This window comes from Caretta caretta, chromosome 3 (assembly GCF_965140235.1).
Source record: "Caretta caretta isolate rCarCar2 chromosome 3, rCarCar1.hap1, whole genome shotgun sequence".
NCBI classification, from domain to species: domain Eukaryota; kingdom Metazoa; phylum Chordata; order Testudines; family Cheloniidae; genus Caretta; species Caretta caretta.
The window spans coordinates 201443423-201460258 of NC_134208.1; the positions used below are offsets into that span (position 1 = coordinate 201443423).

Sequence of the window (16836 nt, forward strand, 5' to 3'; positions counted from 1 at the left end):
GGGGGTACTGCTGGGGCAGAACCCCAAGGTAAAGGGCACTGGGGTCTGGGAGGGGACATGGGGCCAGCGGCAGGTGAGACACTGGCCTGCAGAGGGCGCTCCATATTTTAGAAAAGAGCTAAGTCCCCGATGACCAGCAGGAAGCGCTGTGCTGGTGAGTCGTTGCTTTGCTACACCATGGTATGCCCACATCTTGAATGCTGGTGCTGGTCTCCCCATCTCAAAAAGATGGTATTGTAACTAGGTTGCATCCAGTTAGTGTCCTGGCAAAATCCCATAGACCAGACAATTCTGGTGCTTGTATTTTGCCTGTTACTGATGTGTTGCTGGCAAAGGGTGTAGTATCTCTGTCTGATCAGGGTGATACCCTAGCTGGGGCACAAGGAGAGCATAAAGGTGATTTGATTGTATTACCTACGGACTGTTTGAAAACTTGTAGCAAGAGGGAAAAGACTTCTGAACTTGTGTGTGGCAAAGGGAAGGAGAATGCTTTTGACTATGAAATATAACCGTTTGCCTGAAAGGGGATTGTGTAGGAATCTGCCTGATGAGCCAAAGGTGATTCTGGATGTAAGTGCAACTCTGGAGTTAGTAGTGGCTCAGCAGAGCAATGCTTCTGAGCAATGCGGCCTCTGGCAGGACGCTACTGAGAGTATCCATTCAGGACAAATTGCTTGGAGAAGGGCAGTCACAGCCCAAGGCTGGATGTCCTTTACTATTAAGGCATGCCAAACAGAGAGGACTTTGGTTTTACCCCACTGGCTAACCAGAAGTCATACCAGCAATTCCCTCAGATACTCCAGTTCCCTTGTATCACCACCAGCACCACTCCTTATGGGGATGAATAGTTATGAAAACCAATACCCCAGTAAAAGAGAGGCTCTCCCAATCCCCAAGGACCAGACCCAGGTCAACAGCCATGTCCGCTCTTACTCACAAATCCCAGTGTTGCCAGTCCTTTAGAATCTAAAATCTAAAGGTTTATTCATTTAAAAAAAGAAATTTAGATGAGTTAAAATTGTTAAAGGAATCAATTACATACAGCAGTGGCAAAGTTCTTGGTTCAGGCTTGTAGCAGTGATGGAATAAACTGCAGGCCCAAATCAAGTCTCTGGAGTACATCCACAGATCTGGATGGGTCATTCAGGCCATTGTTCAGAGCTTCAGTTTGTAGCAAAGTTCCTCCAGAGACAAGAATCAGAATTGAAGACAAAATGGAGGGGTTTCCAGGGCCTCTTATAGCCTCTGCCATGTGGCAGGACCCCTTTGTTCTTACTGTGGAAAATCACAGCAGCAAGGTGGAGTTTAGAGTCACATGGGAAGTCACGTGTCCATGCATGACTCAGCTCTTTACAGGGAGAGCAGCCGTTGTTCACAGGAAGGCTTCTCGTATGTGGATTGGAGTCTCCCAAGGTCCTTTGTCAGTTAAGTGTTTCTTGATTCAGCACTTAATCTGAAAATTCCTTCCTCAAGAAGAGGACTAAATGCTTCACTAATGCTACTTAGAATCAAACACATTGAGATACAAGTACGTAGCCAATACTCATAACTTCAAATACAAAAATGATACACACATACAGACTGCATAATCATAACCAGCAAATTATAACCTTTTCATAGACACCTCACTTGACCTCCTTTGTACAAGATTTGGTGCAACTATAGGACCCTGGTTGCAACAATGATCTATACGGTAGCAGTTCATGTCAATAATGTCACAACCCCGCACTTGTAACGCCGACAGACCCCGGTCCTCAGCAGGCAAGATCGAACCTGGGACCTCTGGAGTTTAGTGCATGAGCCTCTACAGCCTGAGCTAAAAGCCAACTGGCTATTAGTTAAGGTTAGAGAGCAGACTCATTTAACGCTCTCTAAGTGGTCTCAGTATCTCCAGGCGTGGTCCAACATTGCGAGGGAAACTTGTGCTCGCCTTACAGTATAACCTTTTTTTTACCCACTGATCTTACCAGCCATGTCGTCGTTGTCCTCCGCCACTGGAAAAAAATTAGGGTGCACAGAATACAATGAGCAAAGGGACCATATATATTGAACCATTGGTGCCAACTCCGTGAGTGCTCTGGGGCTCATGCACCCACGAGCCACAGTGGTTCCGCAGCCCTGGGGCTGGCTGCTGATCAGCTGTTGGGCAGCGAGTAGCTGGCAGGAGGCACTCGAGGTGGAGAGAAGCGAGCAGCAGGTGCGTGGCGGGGAGGGAATGGGGTGGGAAGAGGCGGAGCGAGGGTAGGGCTTCAGAGGCCGGGGCAGAAAGGGGCAGGAAAAGGCAGAGTGAGGGTGGAGCACCCACAGGGAAAAGAGAAGTCAGCCCCTGAGCATTTAACCACGTAGCGGGTTTCTGCGGAACGCCAGTTTTGTGCTTTCCTGACTGCACATGGGAGAATGTCCCAATAGCAAAGCCCCACTGGGATGGCTCTGGGATGTTATGTTTTCTCCAAGCTTGTGATCATGAACTTCAGCAAATTAAGAATGTTCGCTGTTCAGTGGAGGTAAGCAGCCCAGCTCCATTGACTGTAGCAGAAACTCCCTGATTATTAGCCGCTGCGGAGGATCCAACCCTAGGATTCTAATGATTGCTTTTTGGCTACATCGGATAGCTGGGGTATGTGTGTGTCAGATTCCACCAAGAACCAACAGTCACCTAAGCACAGCGACCCTGCAGAAACCAGCTACCACCTCCCCCCCACCGGGGAGGGGGTCACACCAGCCCAGCGTGTGAGCAGTGGTTGGCCAGAAAGCGGTGCAATCCAGCAGGCTGGGGGAGACACTAACTCGGCAGTCGTCACAATAGGCTCCAAGGGCAGGAGGCTCCCTAGAGCTATCCCTTGGAGAAGTTAAGGTGGCCTCTAGAGCAGGAGCCCAAAGGAAGGGCATGTACCACCACTTGCCCTTCCTTGGAGCACACCCCGCCTCAAAGGCAGAGGGTTCAGCTAATGAAGCGATGCATAACTTATAGCTCCTTGAGCCATCCTGGATGAACCTGGACAGTAACCCAGGCTGACTCCCTGGGAACATGGGCTTCATCGAAAGGAAGTGGAGAACAGATGTTTTTAATGAAGGGCAACGTGGGGTAGCTGGACTGATGGGAATAGAGATGTGCATGCCGGGGAGGGATGATTTACAGGTAGGCAAACGTATTACAAAAGTTGAATTGACATTCAGCACACACCATCACTTTACTTGCATGTTGCAGCCATTTTGCCCATTCTTCATCTCAAGCTCCATAAGGCAGGGAACGTATTATTTTATGACACTCTCATAATCTTCCCGTCTGTGTTCGGTTTCTGTAGCCATTGCTTCATGGCACCTGATTGGAACAGGACAGAGCATTGCCCCACTGACAGACTGGACTGGTTTGGGTCTGTCCTGGTTTACAAGCTATTAACCATTCAACCATGTGGTCTCAATGGATCTGGTAATGCAAGCCTGACGACCCTTAGCTAGATTGGCTCATTACTCTTTTGCAGAGGAGGAGAATGTTTGGGAAAGGACCCCATGCTTGGGACAAGATGAATGGTTTACTGGAAACCATAAATAATACTTAGCTTTTATATACCACTTTTCATCCATAGAGCGCAAAGCAGTTTTTAAAGGAGGTCAGATCATCTCCATTTTGCAGGTGGGTAAACTGAGGGACAGTGATTTGCCCAAGGTCAGACAGCTGACCAGTATGACATCTGTTAATATCCAGTATCAGATCAATGCAATACACCCAGACCAATGGGTGATCTGCTGTTTGCCAGTTATAGCCATTTTTACAAGTGCTGTCAAATGTAACATGTCCGGGTCACGCCCTTGGAGTGAAGGCAGACCCTTCATTCACCTCACCCATTATTTCCTGGGCAACATTAGCTCTGTGGCCCAGTCCTGGGGTGTGGCCCTCAAGCTGTACATTTTAGCAAGCCCAGCTCCAGTGGGTGGGTGTAGGGTGTAAGACAGTCCAAACCAAAAGGAACGTGGTTCCAAAGCCCACTCAGGGTAGGGTACCTCCCGCCCTCACACAAACGAGGAGAAGCAAGCTTTCAGCCTCTACAGGGAATATCAGCTCCCAGCCTCCTGGGTGGGTGAAGGACAAGAATTGCACCCGGAGATTTCACCAAAAGAAATAAGCCAGCCTATCTTCTTTCCTCAGAGGACCCAGGCTGGCAGCACTCCCACCCTGATCCTGGTCTTGGGGCAGGAGCTCTCCTCGGCTCAGGGCACCACCTCAACCACTGAGCATCCCACCCTTGGGGCCTTCCCCCAAGCCTAAGAAGGCACACAGGTGCAGCAGGTTGGGTCTGATTGTGACCACAGGAGTTCTTTAACCTCTTCTTGCCCCTCATCCGATGTATTCTAACCTTTGAACAGGAACTGGCTGCTTTTGGAGAACGCCTCCCTTTTATATTGCAAGCCAACTGTTCAACATTTGGGATAAAAGTGTTCTGAGGACGACGGGTTGTCCCTTTTCCTCTCTGCCCTGGGGAATGCCTTGGCCATCCTTGCCCTTTATATATGGGGTTTCAGCACTAGCCCTATCATGCTATCCAGCCCTCTCCCTCTACTGAGGCGTGTGCTGCAGAAGGCCCAGCATATAGTTTGAGCATCAGTGTAAATGATGTGAAGTATCCGCTGGGCTGCTGACTGCTCCGGGCTTGTGTCTTGCCCATTGAGATGTGACCTTGATGTGCGACTTTGTCGCTTTTTTGCTCTGCTTCTGGGCAAATTTGGGGTCGTGTCAGGGTCCCAGCTGGAAAATCTGGTAAAAAGCTGTGAAATACACAGCCCTCTTCTCCCTCATTACTATAAGAGAATGTTTACTATGGGAACCAGGAACGGGATTTTGACTAGATCTGGGTTTGGGATGTGTGCACAACTACTGACTCTGCTGGCCCTTTAAAATAGTTCCAGTCTTGTAGAAGATATTATTGACAGGAATTCTGTTATTCAAGGTATCGCACATGGACATCACCAGAGGACCATTTAAGCCCATTGGTTGTAAGAGACATGGCTAACTCAATATCATCCCCTGGTCTTCTACTTTCCTGTCAGTGCCAGTCAACAGCAAGCTTTAAAAAAAATGCCTTTTTAAAAAAACTGCTAGACAAGATTGATTTCTTTGACAACCATGGTATTTGCAGTCATCCGCACGTATTTAGTACTTGCCCAGCAGCTGTCAGCCTCTGATTTGTGATCCTATCTTTCCAGTGCTCCCCGGTAATTGAGTACGCTCCAGTTCATCTGTCCCTGCAGGTACAGATTTATTCATTCTGGTTTTAAAATAACTCAGAAGTGACCTGGAGACGTCCGCATCAAGGTCTGCGTTTGTGAAGAGTGGTGAACTTTGGAGAGGTGTTGTTAATTTGGGGGGGTAAGGCTAGGAGCTACGGAGTCTAGGGCTGGGTGGAGAAAGGTAATTTGCTTTCCTGAAGGATTTCAATATTTTGAAATTTGCTTTTGTTCCAAACTGGAACAAAATCTCCAACATTTGGCACAAAAAGGAATGGAGCCCCGGGCAGTCCATCAGGCAGCCTGCCCCAGAGCCATAGACCCAGTGCTTAATTTGTAATGAAAGAGGTGCCAGGGCTCAAGCAATATTTTTACTTTCATAACTGAGGCGGTGAGCCCACAGGTGCTGGGGCTATGAACTGCCAAGCCTACAGGTGCCAGGGCTCCACCTTCGCAAGCCCTGGTACAAATTAAGCCCTGCATGGACCCTGGAAGTCTGGACTGCCAAAGAAGCCGATAGCCCAGAAGCCAGCCAGCAACCTGCTGAACAAGCTCTGTGGCTACAGAACAGCCCAGCAGGTAGACTGCCCCAGCGCCAAGCTCAATTCCCTTCCATGTTAATTTTTGGTTTTCATTCCAAATTGGAATTTCAACTCTTATTAAACCCTGATGGAACTAAAAGATCTCTCTGAAAATGGACTGAAAAAACAGAATTAAAACTGTAGCTTTAAAGTTGTGCTGAGAATTTCCAGCCAAAAGACAAAACCAATATAACCACAGCATAGGAGAATTACAACTCTGCATACCGCACAAACAGGTAGCATCTTCAGCTCATCAGTATGCAATCAAGATCACCCCATGAAACAATGAAAGGTGACAGCAGCTGATACTTAAATCCAGCCAAGCCCTGGAAAGAGGTGTGTCTTCCACCTTTAGAGACACTGTGGAAAAAGAATACAAATTCCTCTGATCCGAGACATTCACTCTCTTACCCATCTGCATTCTCATGTTTATATTTTCTCATTTACTTGTACACTTAAGCTCTTATGCTTACTTATTGATTTTTCAATTCAGCCAGCGTACTGAAAAACCAGGGAACATATTTGGTTTGGCTCTGATAATTGTCAAACTGGAAAAGCCTGTTTCAGGCCGGCAAACTCATGAATGTGCCTGTCACATGGGAGACCTCGGTTTGAGTAGGCCACGCTCTGGAGCAGGGACTTGGCACTCAGATCCCCTGTACAAGCAGCCCCGCCATATGCTATTCTGGTGGGTTGCTCTTAATCTCTCCTTTTTGAAGTGGTTTTGCTTTCTCTAAGCTACTTGAACATTCATTCGGCCAGAGAGCACATGAATGACTCAATTAAAGCACTCACCTGGGAGGGAAGTAAGGTGGCTTCAACTCCCTCTTCTGAATCATTACTCAACAGACGAGTCCTATATCCACAATGCAGGCTTCCAGACTCTGCTCCCAATCACACCCTGTTGTAAGTTGAACAGGAAAGGAGTTTACTGTGCAATGCTTTATGAGTTACCGGAAAATGCTGGGTTACCAGAATCACTGGCAATTTGGTCTAGAGTAGTGGTTCTCAAACTATGGGTCATGACCCCATTTTAATAGAGTTGCCAGGGCTGGTATTTAGACTTGCTGGGACTGGGGCCAAAGCCTGAGGGCTTCAGCCCTGGGTAGTGGGGCTCAGGTTACAGGCCCCCTGCCTGGGCCTGAAGCCCTTGGGCTTCGGCTGTGCACTCCCTCTTTACACCCCCCTCCCCAGAGCAGCGGGTCTCTGGGAGGCTCAGGTTTTAGTCCCCCCTTCCTGGGGTGGTGTAGTAATTTTTGTTGTCAGAAGGGGGTCATGGAGCAATGAAGTTTGAGAACCCCTGGGCTAGAGACCACAGTGTTTTACTTCCAATTTTGCCTTTAAAAAAACTCACACCGTTTACTACAAATAAAACCAAGCTGAAATTTGACATCAGTGCTTTCATAACACCACAGCTACATAATGAAACTCATGAGGAAGACCTTAGTTTGCTGTTCAGTTCTAGAGGGAAAATAAAGACAGACCTGGCAGTTAATGGTTTGCATGTCCATAATTCAAACTGACCTTGTGATGCTCTTACACCTTTCCCCATAGCTGAATGGATAGCATTCCATCTCCTGCTCTGATTAGAGTGTGGACCATAAACCCATTCAATTGCACTGGAAACCAAATCAGAGAATCATATTACTTAAGGCGCCAGTCCAAAACTAAGAGTGACCCATGGTTTTGTTCCTCGTGTGGCTGTGTAGCAGACAACAATGGCCTGTTGAAAGCCTATTTGCATCATTAGATGAAGGCATATCACAATTCCAGGGCTAGGCTGTGTCTTGGACCTCATGTTCGCATAAGGAGTAAGGGAGAGTATGAACTCCCCCTGCATTCCTGCACCAGCTACCCAGACTTTGGGTCCAGGCATGTAGGAGGAAGCCATGAGCCCATTTTCTCCCGCCCTGCCCTGCAGCCAGAGTATTTGGGTTGCAAGTGGTGTGGAATGGGAGGAGCAGCTTTGGGTTCATACCCTCTGCCTGCTGACCAGCAGAACTGATGAGCTGTAATTGGGGCTGTAATTAGGGCTGACTGGAAAACGAAAAATTGTGAGGTTTGGGAATTTGTTTGTGTTACTGGAGTGAACCTGAGCCCTTCTAAAATTTAAAACAGGGGAACGAGACCTAGCCCATTATAGCCAATAGCCAGAGGTGAAAGTAAGCTGGTTCTGTCATACCCCAGGCCAGTGATTTAAAGGGCGCGGAGCTCCCCGCAGCGGCCGGAGCCCGGGGCCCTTTAAATCGCCACCCAAACCCCGCAGCTGGAGCCCCCGGGGTAGCGGCAGCGGCCGGGGGCTCCGGAGGTGATTTAAAGGACCCAGGGCTCTGCTCCCCCTGGGCCCGGGGCTCCCAGCCACCTCCGCAGCTGGTAGCTCCGGCGGTGATTTAAAGGGCCTGGGGCTCCCAGCCGCCACTGCCGGAGCCCCAAACCCTTTAAATTTCGCAGTAAAGGGCCCGGGGATTTAAAGTCTCCGCCTCTTCCGATTGAGGCCATGCCCCTTCCGGTTGAGGGCCCCCCCCAACCCCCGCTCAGGACAGCAGTGTACTGGTAAGTCCTTTAAGTTACTTTCACCCCTGCCAATATCTCAGCGGTTAGGGCACTCTCCAGGCGCGTGAGATACTGAGGTTCAAGATCTGCTCTGAATCAGAGAGCCCTAGCTGTCTCTCTTGTTCTGGCCCAATGCTTACATAAAGTAGAACAGCTCTGAAAGGAAAGCTTGAGAGAGCCCCTGTCCCAGATCAGTCAACAGTCTAATAGCTATGGCACAGAGCTGGGAGGTATGGGTTCAAATCCTTGCTCCCAATGAGGCAGAAAAGGGACTTGAAACAGGGTCCTCCACATCCCAGGTGAGCACCCTGAATAACGTGCTATTGGCTACTCCAGGCTGCCACTCTCTCACCAGAAACTCCACCTTGAGAAATCTTCCCAACAACCAATCACAGGCACCAGCTTCCTGCAGGCCCTGGGGGTGCTCAACCCCCCCCACTCCACCCCAGGCTCTGCCCCACCCCTTCTCCCAAGCCCCTGCTTCCACCCTGCCTCTTCCTGCCCAGCTCCACCCCTTCCCCCGAGTACGCCCTGTCTCCGCTCCTGCCCTGCGCCTGCTGCAGAACAGCTAATTGCAGTGGGTGGGAGGCGCTGGGATGGAGGGGGAGGAGTTGATCGGTGGAGGTGCTGGATGGGAGGGAGGAGCTGGCTGCCGATGCGTACTAAGCCCCACTAACTTTTCCATGGATGCTCCCGCCCTGGAGCACCAATGGAATCAGCGCCTATGAAGCCAACATGTTTCTGCAAAAGCTTTCAACAAATGGGCATTTTCCAACAAAAAGTGTTTACTTGAAAGATTCCTGACCGCCTCTAGTTGTAATAGCTTGTGACTGGGATAAGCCAGCAGCAAATCACTGTCCCCACCCTCTGGTGCAAGGAAGAAGCAGAGGAGAGATTATGGCTCTGAGGCACTATCCTCCTGGGGCTATTCTAAGGTGCTGCTGCTTATTCGCCATCCCTTGCTCAGATCTGAAATGAAAGGTCACAGTTCGGGCCCTGGACCATTGCTCACATGGGTAGCCCCTCTTTCTTCAACTACACTCAGCAAATTACACCACTGACCTCTGCGAGATTACTTGCATGGATATGGGTTTGCAAGATTAGGCCCATCGTCAGCATAGCAAGGTCATCCTCCTCTGAGATACATGTGAAACGGAAAAAGCCTGCAGAAAAATTATCTGTAATGCATAAGATTTCCACCTGAAGCTTCTGCCTCTGCGAGGCGAGCTAATGGCTGCCCAGCCCATTACAATCAGACGTTTGATTCAGTGAATCCCAGTCAATGTTTTGGAGAGGGATTGGTCATGGTGTTTCAGCATTAGGATGATCATATCATTCACAAGCAGATATGTTTGAGTGAGCAGTCACTGCTCATCCAGAGGGTGCTTTAGATGTTGCTGTAGAAATCTATTGTTTATTGGCGCTCTGAACCATTGATGACCTTTCAGTTACCCATATCCCATTACCTGGTGCTATATGGGCGGGATCTGAGTATATTCGTCTTCCGAGAAGAGATTTTCTGCATAACCAAAGAGACATTTGAAAAACTTCTTAAGACTGAGTTTTGCTCACACAGATAATATGGAAAGCATACTAAATATTTAAACGGCATTTACAATAACAATACCCAGTGTCAATTTAATTTCATTAGTTTGGCCAAAGAATTAATCATGGCACACAGCACAATGTGTAGGAAGATGGGGGGGGGGAAATGTAACAGCCCTTATCATGCAATGGAACAGTGTAAGAGAAACCCTTTATTGGGTATCAAACCAAAGCTAATATCAGCTTCCTCTATCCCAGGTGTAGTGATGTGAAGCCACCCTTGAAGGGTTCCATAGGTAACAGAAGAGTGCTTGAACTTTAAACAAGACAAATGCTAAGGATGATTAAGGCACATTTTAGGATAACTTAGTCATTTCATTTACAACAAGGACTTTGGTATGCAGTAAATATGCTGCTGCTGCTGTGATCTAACCTGGCTGTATCCGCTGACTCAGCCTCTACATCTGGTTCATGTCTCTGCGTCCACAGGAAGTGAGGTACTGCATGGTGCCCTGAAGAAGCTGTGTCAACATTCAGCTTCCTGCTGAAAGAGTGCTGTTTTATCATCCTCCAACGGACAAGGCCTGTTGTCCCAATGGAGGGGAGAGCGGTTAAAGAAAGATCTGAAAATGGACCCTCCAAAGATTACATGGCTAGGGAAAGAAAAGGTGAGTACCTCGAAAATCAAGCCCAGATAAGGAATATGAATGTGTGTTTGAAGCTGAACAGTGAAACTGAGCTGTTATATACTGAAAAAAAGATTACATAATACCTCTGAGAAATCCATGGGGGAAGGCAAAGATCCGGCCCTGACTGCAGCTGGGAATAAGGGAGGTATTTTTATGTGGGCAATATTATTCATGCGTTTCCAGCCTTCAGCCCCTCTCTGTTTTTCAGACTGGTCACTTTCTTGCCCATCAAGAAGGCCTTTTTGTAAAAAGATATTCAAGTAGCAATCCTGACTTCCACCTGATTTCAGGAAGCATCACAGCTAAAGGCAGGGGTGAAAGTAACTTAAAGGACTTACCGGTACGCTGGAGTCCTGACTGGGAGCGTGGCCTCATCCAGAAGAGGTGGGGCCTCAACTTGGAAGAGACAGGGCCTTTAAATCAAGATTTAAAGGCCCCGGGGCTCCGGCTGTGGCTGCAAGCCCCAGAGCCTTTAAATCACCCCAGAGCTACCAGCTGCAGAGACGGCTGGGAGCCCTGGGGCTCAGGGGCAAATTAAAGGCGCTCAACCTTTCCAGACTACTGTACCCCTTTCAGGAGTCTGATTTGTCTCGCATACCCGCAAATCACACCTCACTTAACAACTACTTGCTTACAAAATCAGACCTAAAAATACAAAAGCGTCACAGTGCTATTACTGAAAAATATGTACCCTTGGCTGAGAACCACTGCACTAGCCTATGCTATGGAAAGAGAACTGAGGGACTAAAAGCACTGAATAGTACTTCACACTTACATAGCTCTTTACATGTTCAGTGGACTGACACTGACTTAGTCCACAGGGTGCCTCTGTGAGGCAGGTGTTACCTTTGGGTTACATACAGGGGAACAGGCCTGGTCTATACCGAATACTTAAGTCAACCTCGCTGCAGCATTCAGGGGTGTGAAAAATGTTGCACTCTGAGCCCTGTAGTAATGTTGGCCCAACCTTCAGAGTAGATGCAGCTAGGTAGACAGAAGGATTCTTCCACTCAATTAGCTACTCCCTCTTGGAGAAGGGGATTATCTACATCTATGGGAAAACCTCTTCTGTCAATGTAGGAAGCAGCTACAGCGCAACAGCCCCCCCAGGTGGAGGGGAGCTGGAGGGGGCATTTGGGAGGTTCTTGAGGGGTATGTGTGTACTGGGAGGGAGTATTTGGGGGTACTGGAGGGGGTACTTGCAGCGGGGGTACCCACTGGACGTGGGGGGGAGTGTTGCTTTCTGTCATGGTGTCAAAGTCCATCCCTACCATGGCTGCTGGGGGGTCAGGGTGGACAAGAGGGGCAATTTGCCTCAGGCCACTCATTTGAGAGGGTCCCCAAAATGACAGAGGCATGGCTGGACCCCATTTGAGTGAGCAGTGATGCAGCCTGATGCATGGGGTCGCATTGCCACTCAGGTTTGGCGCCTGTCAACAATAATACGAGGAACAATTTGCCTGCCCCCGCTGGGCCCAGATACCACCATGGCCACTGCTGGCATCATTGTACCAAGCCTGAGGCAACCCACAGGCTGAGAACCTGGAGGAAGAAGCAGGGTGAGGGATATTGCCACGACTAGCAGCAGGGCCAGAGCTCAGGAAGAGGTGGAACCAGGAGCAGCTGCCAGGCTGCATGCAGGGCAGAACCTCCGCATCCCTGTGGGGAAGACAGAAACTCCATAGGCCTGGATCCTCTCTGATCATGCACCCCTTCCCCAACTCCTAATCCCCACAGGGAGGCCAGAGATCACACAGGCCTCAGCTGTCTCTGATCCCCCAGCCCCTCCTTTCTTCTTAAACTTTTGTCTCCACTATAATGTTTTTGGGAAGGACAGGGCAGAGGCGTCTCAGGTTCACATTTTGCCCCAGGTCCCAAAAACCTCTGTGCAGCCCCGTCCCTCGGCTAGGCCACTAATGTTCGTAGCTTGGAAAATGTGCGTGCTGTGAGGATTAGTTAATGTCTGTACAGCGCTCTGCGTGAGTTGAGTGCAAAGCACTTCCAAACGTTAGTGGTGCTAGGTTTATCCTGTTATGTTTTCATTCCACTGTAAGTTATTCAAGCCCATTTGGTAACTAGGTATTTACTGATTTTTTCCCCCCCTCTCTTTTCTTTCTTTACTTGAATTTCCCATTTTGCGGTGCTGCTCTGCTTTTGCTAGTCTTGAGTATTGCACTGCTTCTTGAACAGTGCCACTGAAATCAAAAGGTTTATTTGATGAGCAAGGTACTATTTGATCTGTATTAACCAAGAATGTGGCCCATTATGAGTAAAGATGGTAGATGCTGGGTTATATCTGTACTGCAAAGAAATGTTGACTCCAATACAGACATTTTACTGTAGATATTTATGGCTGCAATCACTTTTGATATCTCCAGCTCTCTCATATCTATTTCTCGAGACTCGATCAACTTTGTTTTTTAAAGCCCACTAATTTGGAACTCCTTCGGCATGATTGCCATTAAGACAACTTCCCTGTTAAAGGGTACTGGGGCAAAGGCACAAATATATATTAAAAGTGGGCACTTGCAAAACTCTGATTTCCTTTCATTCTTGTTATGCCAATGCAGGTTGCACTGCCCAAAACGTTGCCAAAGTCTTCAGCCCTACTGGTGGAAGAAACCAAAACCATTGCTCTAAATATGTGGGTATGCTTCTACTCAGTCACTTTTAAATATTAATTAACCTTTGCTTAAGACACATGACATGGAAGAGAAACTTTTAGCAGACACTAAGCGTTCTTTAGCCAAACAGAAAAAGGGAAGAGCCCTGTTATGACGGTAATTGTGTAAGTGGGATTACTGGACAATAGAGACCAGAGATGCCTCTTGTGTCATGCAATGTCTATAAACACCGTCTAACATTTTATTGGCAGGGCAGTTGTCCTCACTTTTCCCCTTGATTTATTCGCTTTGGTGCTATGAAACCGAGAGTCCTCTAACCTAGATTAAAATTGTTAGTCACTGCATGTATCTTTTGCCATATCCATGTATTGCAAAATGGAAATTCACAGCTGTGATAGTTTGTGCAACTCAAAATAAATCACCATAACAATCCAGTCAACTGGCTGTCTTAATTCTTATGGCCTACCACAACTTTTGAATCTAAAGCAAAGGCCCCAGAGGCGTCTATATGATCTTTCCAAAGTAATTTAGTATCAGATATGACCCCTAAGAATTTGAACTTTTTAACTATATCTCTTTGTTCTCCACACAGATACTGTTCACACACCTTTGTAACTTTCCTTTCTGTAAAGATCAATCCTTTCATTTTAGTAACGGAGAACTTGAAACCCCAGGCACTTTCCTGTCAGAGGTCTCTCGTAACTCTTTGTTGGTTCTCTTTTTTCTGCCACCTCAATATTTCCTACTCCTAATCTACAGGGCACAACCATCTGCAAAATAGTGACACCTTACTCACATAAACAATAACACAGAACCACGCAACATATGCAAAGTTCATTAAACAAAATAACCTACAAAAATAAAATTTAAAAAGTCCTAAGGGCTAAAGAGGCCAGAATGCCACCCCGCCCCCGACTCCTGTATTTTTGCTGAAGAGCAGAGAATTCTGCAGAACTGTTCCTAAATGGAGAAGAATCTACCTCTTGATTTCTCCAGAGGGATGGTAAGCCGTTCCATCCCAGCCAGTCTCAATTTCTATGAAGGGACATAAGGCAAACAATCCCTTAGGCAGATAAGCCTTCTTATTTAGGGCTTAAACCATGAACTCTAACTGCTGAATAAAAGCCACCCAAGTGCAGATCATGGAGCACAGTTTAGAGGCAAACTTATCTCTTTTCTGTCATGTGATGCAGGTCATTTTCACAATTACATACAAGATTTTGATTTGTCTACACACTTGCAGACGGGTTTCTGTTCACTATCTTCAGAAAATCGTGGCTCATATCCTACGCTCCTCTATAGCATGAGTGGCAATGACTTTTGCCATTGAAAGCCCTGGAGGAATCAGGATGTTGCATTCTGCATTAGCTGTAAATTATTTTATTTAATAAATACTGATTTGCTATTAAACATACAAGTAACAAAAGTTTTTCCACACACATCCCTGGGCTTCCTGAACAAGAGCTTGAACTTTTCAAACATATAACAAGGTACAAACACCAAGTGGGTAATTTTAAGGCAGAACGTTCCCACATATTTCATAGTTTCATGTTTATATATAGCAAGTCATGTCAGACACAGCCAAAGGCAACATGACCCTGAAAAGCTCTCCTCACTTGAGTAATCTCTATTCACAGGAGGAGATGCACTGAAATCATGCACAATCCTTACTCACATAAATAGTTTTGCTGAACAAAGCTCTAAATGATACTCCCTTTTCTCTGCCAAACTGAGAATATGTAACCTTGGCATATGAGTGGCCTTCAAGGATAGCTCCAGATAAATCATTTAATATAGTGCAATAGCACTCAGTCAGGGATCAAGGCCCCAGCATGTTAGTCAGACTACAGAGTAAAACACAATCCCTGCCCTGAGTTTACAATCTAAGGCCCCAATCCTATAAACACTTATGTATGTGCTGACCTTTACTCACATGAGTAGTTTCATTAACCCCCAATGGACATGGACTGCATTCCACGTGACTCTGCACAATGAGGTCTGTTAGTCTGTGAGGTTATAAGACACCTGAGGTGTGCTTTGAGGTGTGAGATAAACTCCTGAATGCCTTCAAGTCTGAGTGTAGTAATCCCAAGAAATGCAGCACGTGGAGTGACTTACTGCAGCTGCTGCATCAAATGGAAAAGAAGTCTCCACGTTAAAAAAAACTATGTTGGTGGTTGTGCAGATTGTTGATTTGCTAAAAGTCCCTGGTACAGATGGAACAAAAAAACGTAACAGGAGAAAACTGTGCCACCAAAGGACTTGATTCTGCAGGCACACACTGTACCCATTACTCATGTGAGCGCGGATGTGTAGGGTCAGGTCCAAAATTAACCAAACCAGGTCTTTACAAACTAGTGTTGCCTCTGAATTGCCCTTCAGTACTGAAAATTATACTTATATAGATTATAAATACACCCTCCACACACACACAAAGGAGTTTTACTTTAGGGCTGTGGTTCTCAACCTATTTACCATTGTGAACCACTTATGCAGCCCACAACGTCTTACGTGGGCCACATCCAATACTACCTGTATGGTTCTGAGGATGTCACATGGGCCGCAGCTCTGTGCTGATTGGCTGTACGCAGCACGTGGGCCACTGGTTGAGAAGCCCTGCTTTAGAGGGTGCTTTTTATCCTATCCCCACCTTAGAACACTATGGGCCAAATGGTGCCCTAAATACACTGGCACCTGTTGAGAGGTGGGGCAGAGCCTCCCTGAGCAGCCTGCCGTGCAGACGGGCTTCCCAGGCTACCAGAATACAAACTGCCCCTCCCATTGCACCCAGCATGTTGTTCTGGGTTGAGCTGTGGCTTCACCTCCTTCTTAACCCCCTTCCCTTCCCTTCCCTTCCCACTTTTGGGCAATGTGTAAGAAAAGGGTGGGGCTCTACATGGTCCCTTCCCCCCTTTTTTTGCCAGTGGGCACAGAGGGGTCAGTCACAAGTGCCCAGAGGTTGCAACTACGCACTGGAGAAGCTTTCTGCATGCCTTTCAAAGGCCAGTCACAATCAAGCCTCACACTGCACAACACAAAACGATGGGAGAAACAGCATTGTACACTGGTTAGGTTAAACTCTTCTACTGCATCCAAACAAAATCCTTCTCCCGTCCAGTGGAGCCACTCATCTGTGTAAGCCAAACAGGACATTGCCCTTAGTTAATCATAGCAGTGATTACCTAAGGGTAGGCTATTTATTACGGTATTAATGAGTAGCTGACATTAATGTTGAGAAAACTCTCCCAGCTAATTCCCATGATACGCCCGTGTCGTGAACATTGTTATTTACCTTCTGAAATAATTGACTTATGAATTTCCCCGCTCCCCCCACCCTCATTTCTATCTGTGAAGTCTGCTTTATTTTAGGGTGTATGATTTATCAAACCGATCCTGAAGCTTTTCCCGTATGTACAGATCCAGCTTTATTTTTGATCATTTGTTGTCTGCTACCTCATCCTCCTTTGCATAGTTCTCTCTGAATAGTTTGAATACAATTATTTTATTATTTTGAACTATCTGGGCATAAACTGAGGATCAAAGATACCATGCCCATATACTGAGAATCCCCAAACAACTGATGTCAACCCAGACACCCTATTTCCCTTGAAAGGCCACCAT

At 47.2% G+C, this 16836-nt stretch overlaps 1 protein-coding gene across 6 annotated transcripts in view; it reads right to left on the reverse strand.

The window, feature by feature from the left end:
* Window positions 1-958: 958 nt before the first annotated feature.
* Window positions 959-16836, reverse strand: part of ANKEF1 (ankyrin repeat and EF-hand domain containing 1) — a 48488-nt gene continuing 32610 nt past the window's right edge. For 4 of the 6 annotated variants that reach the window (XM_075127244.1, XM_075127245.1, XM_075127247.1 and 1 more), the window contains 5 exons: window positions 10336-10486; window positions 9824-9876; window positions 7329-7423; window positions 6600-6705; window positions 959-6164 (listed from right to left, as the gene is read on the reverse strand). In XM_075127244.1, the coding sequence (XP_074983345.1) occupies window positions 7341-7423; window positions 9824-9876; window positions 10336-10486 (287 nt within the window). In that variant the 3' untranslated portion in view covers window positions 959-6164; window positions 6600-6705; window positions 7329-7340. The remainder of the gene's footprint in view (window positions 6165-6599; window positions 6706-7328; window positions 7424-9823; window positions 9877-10335; window positions 10487-16836) is intronic. The other 2 variants (XM_075127246.1, XM_048842578.2) reach the window with 2 other exon arrangements.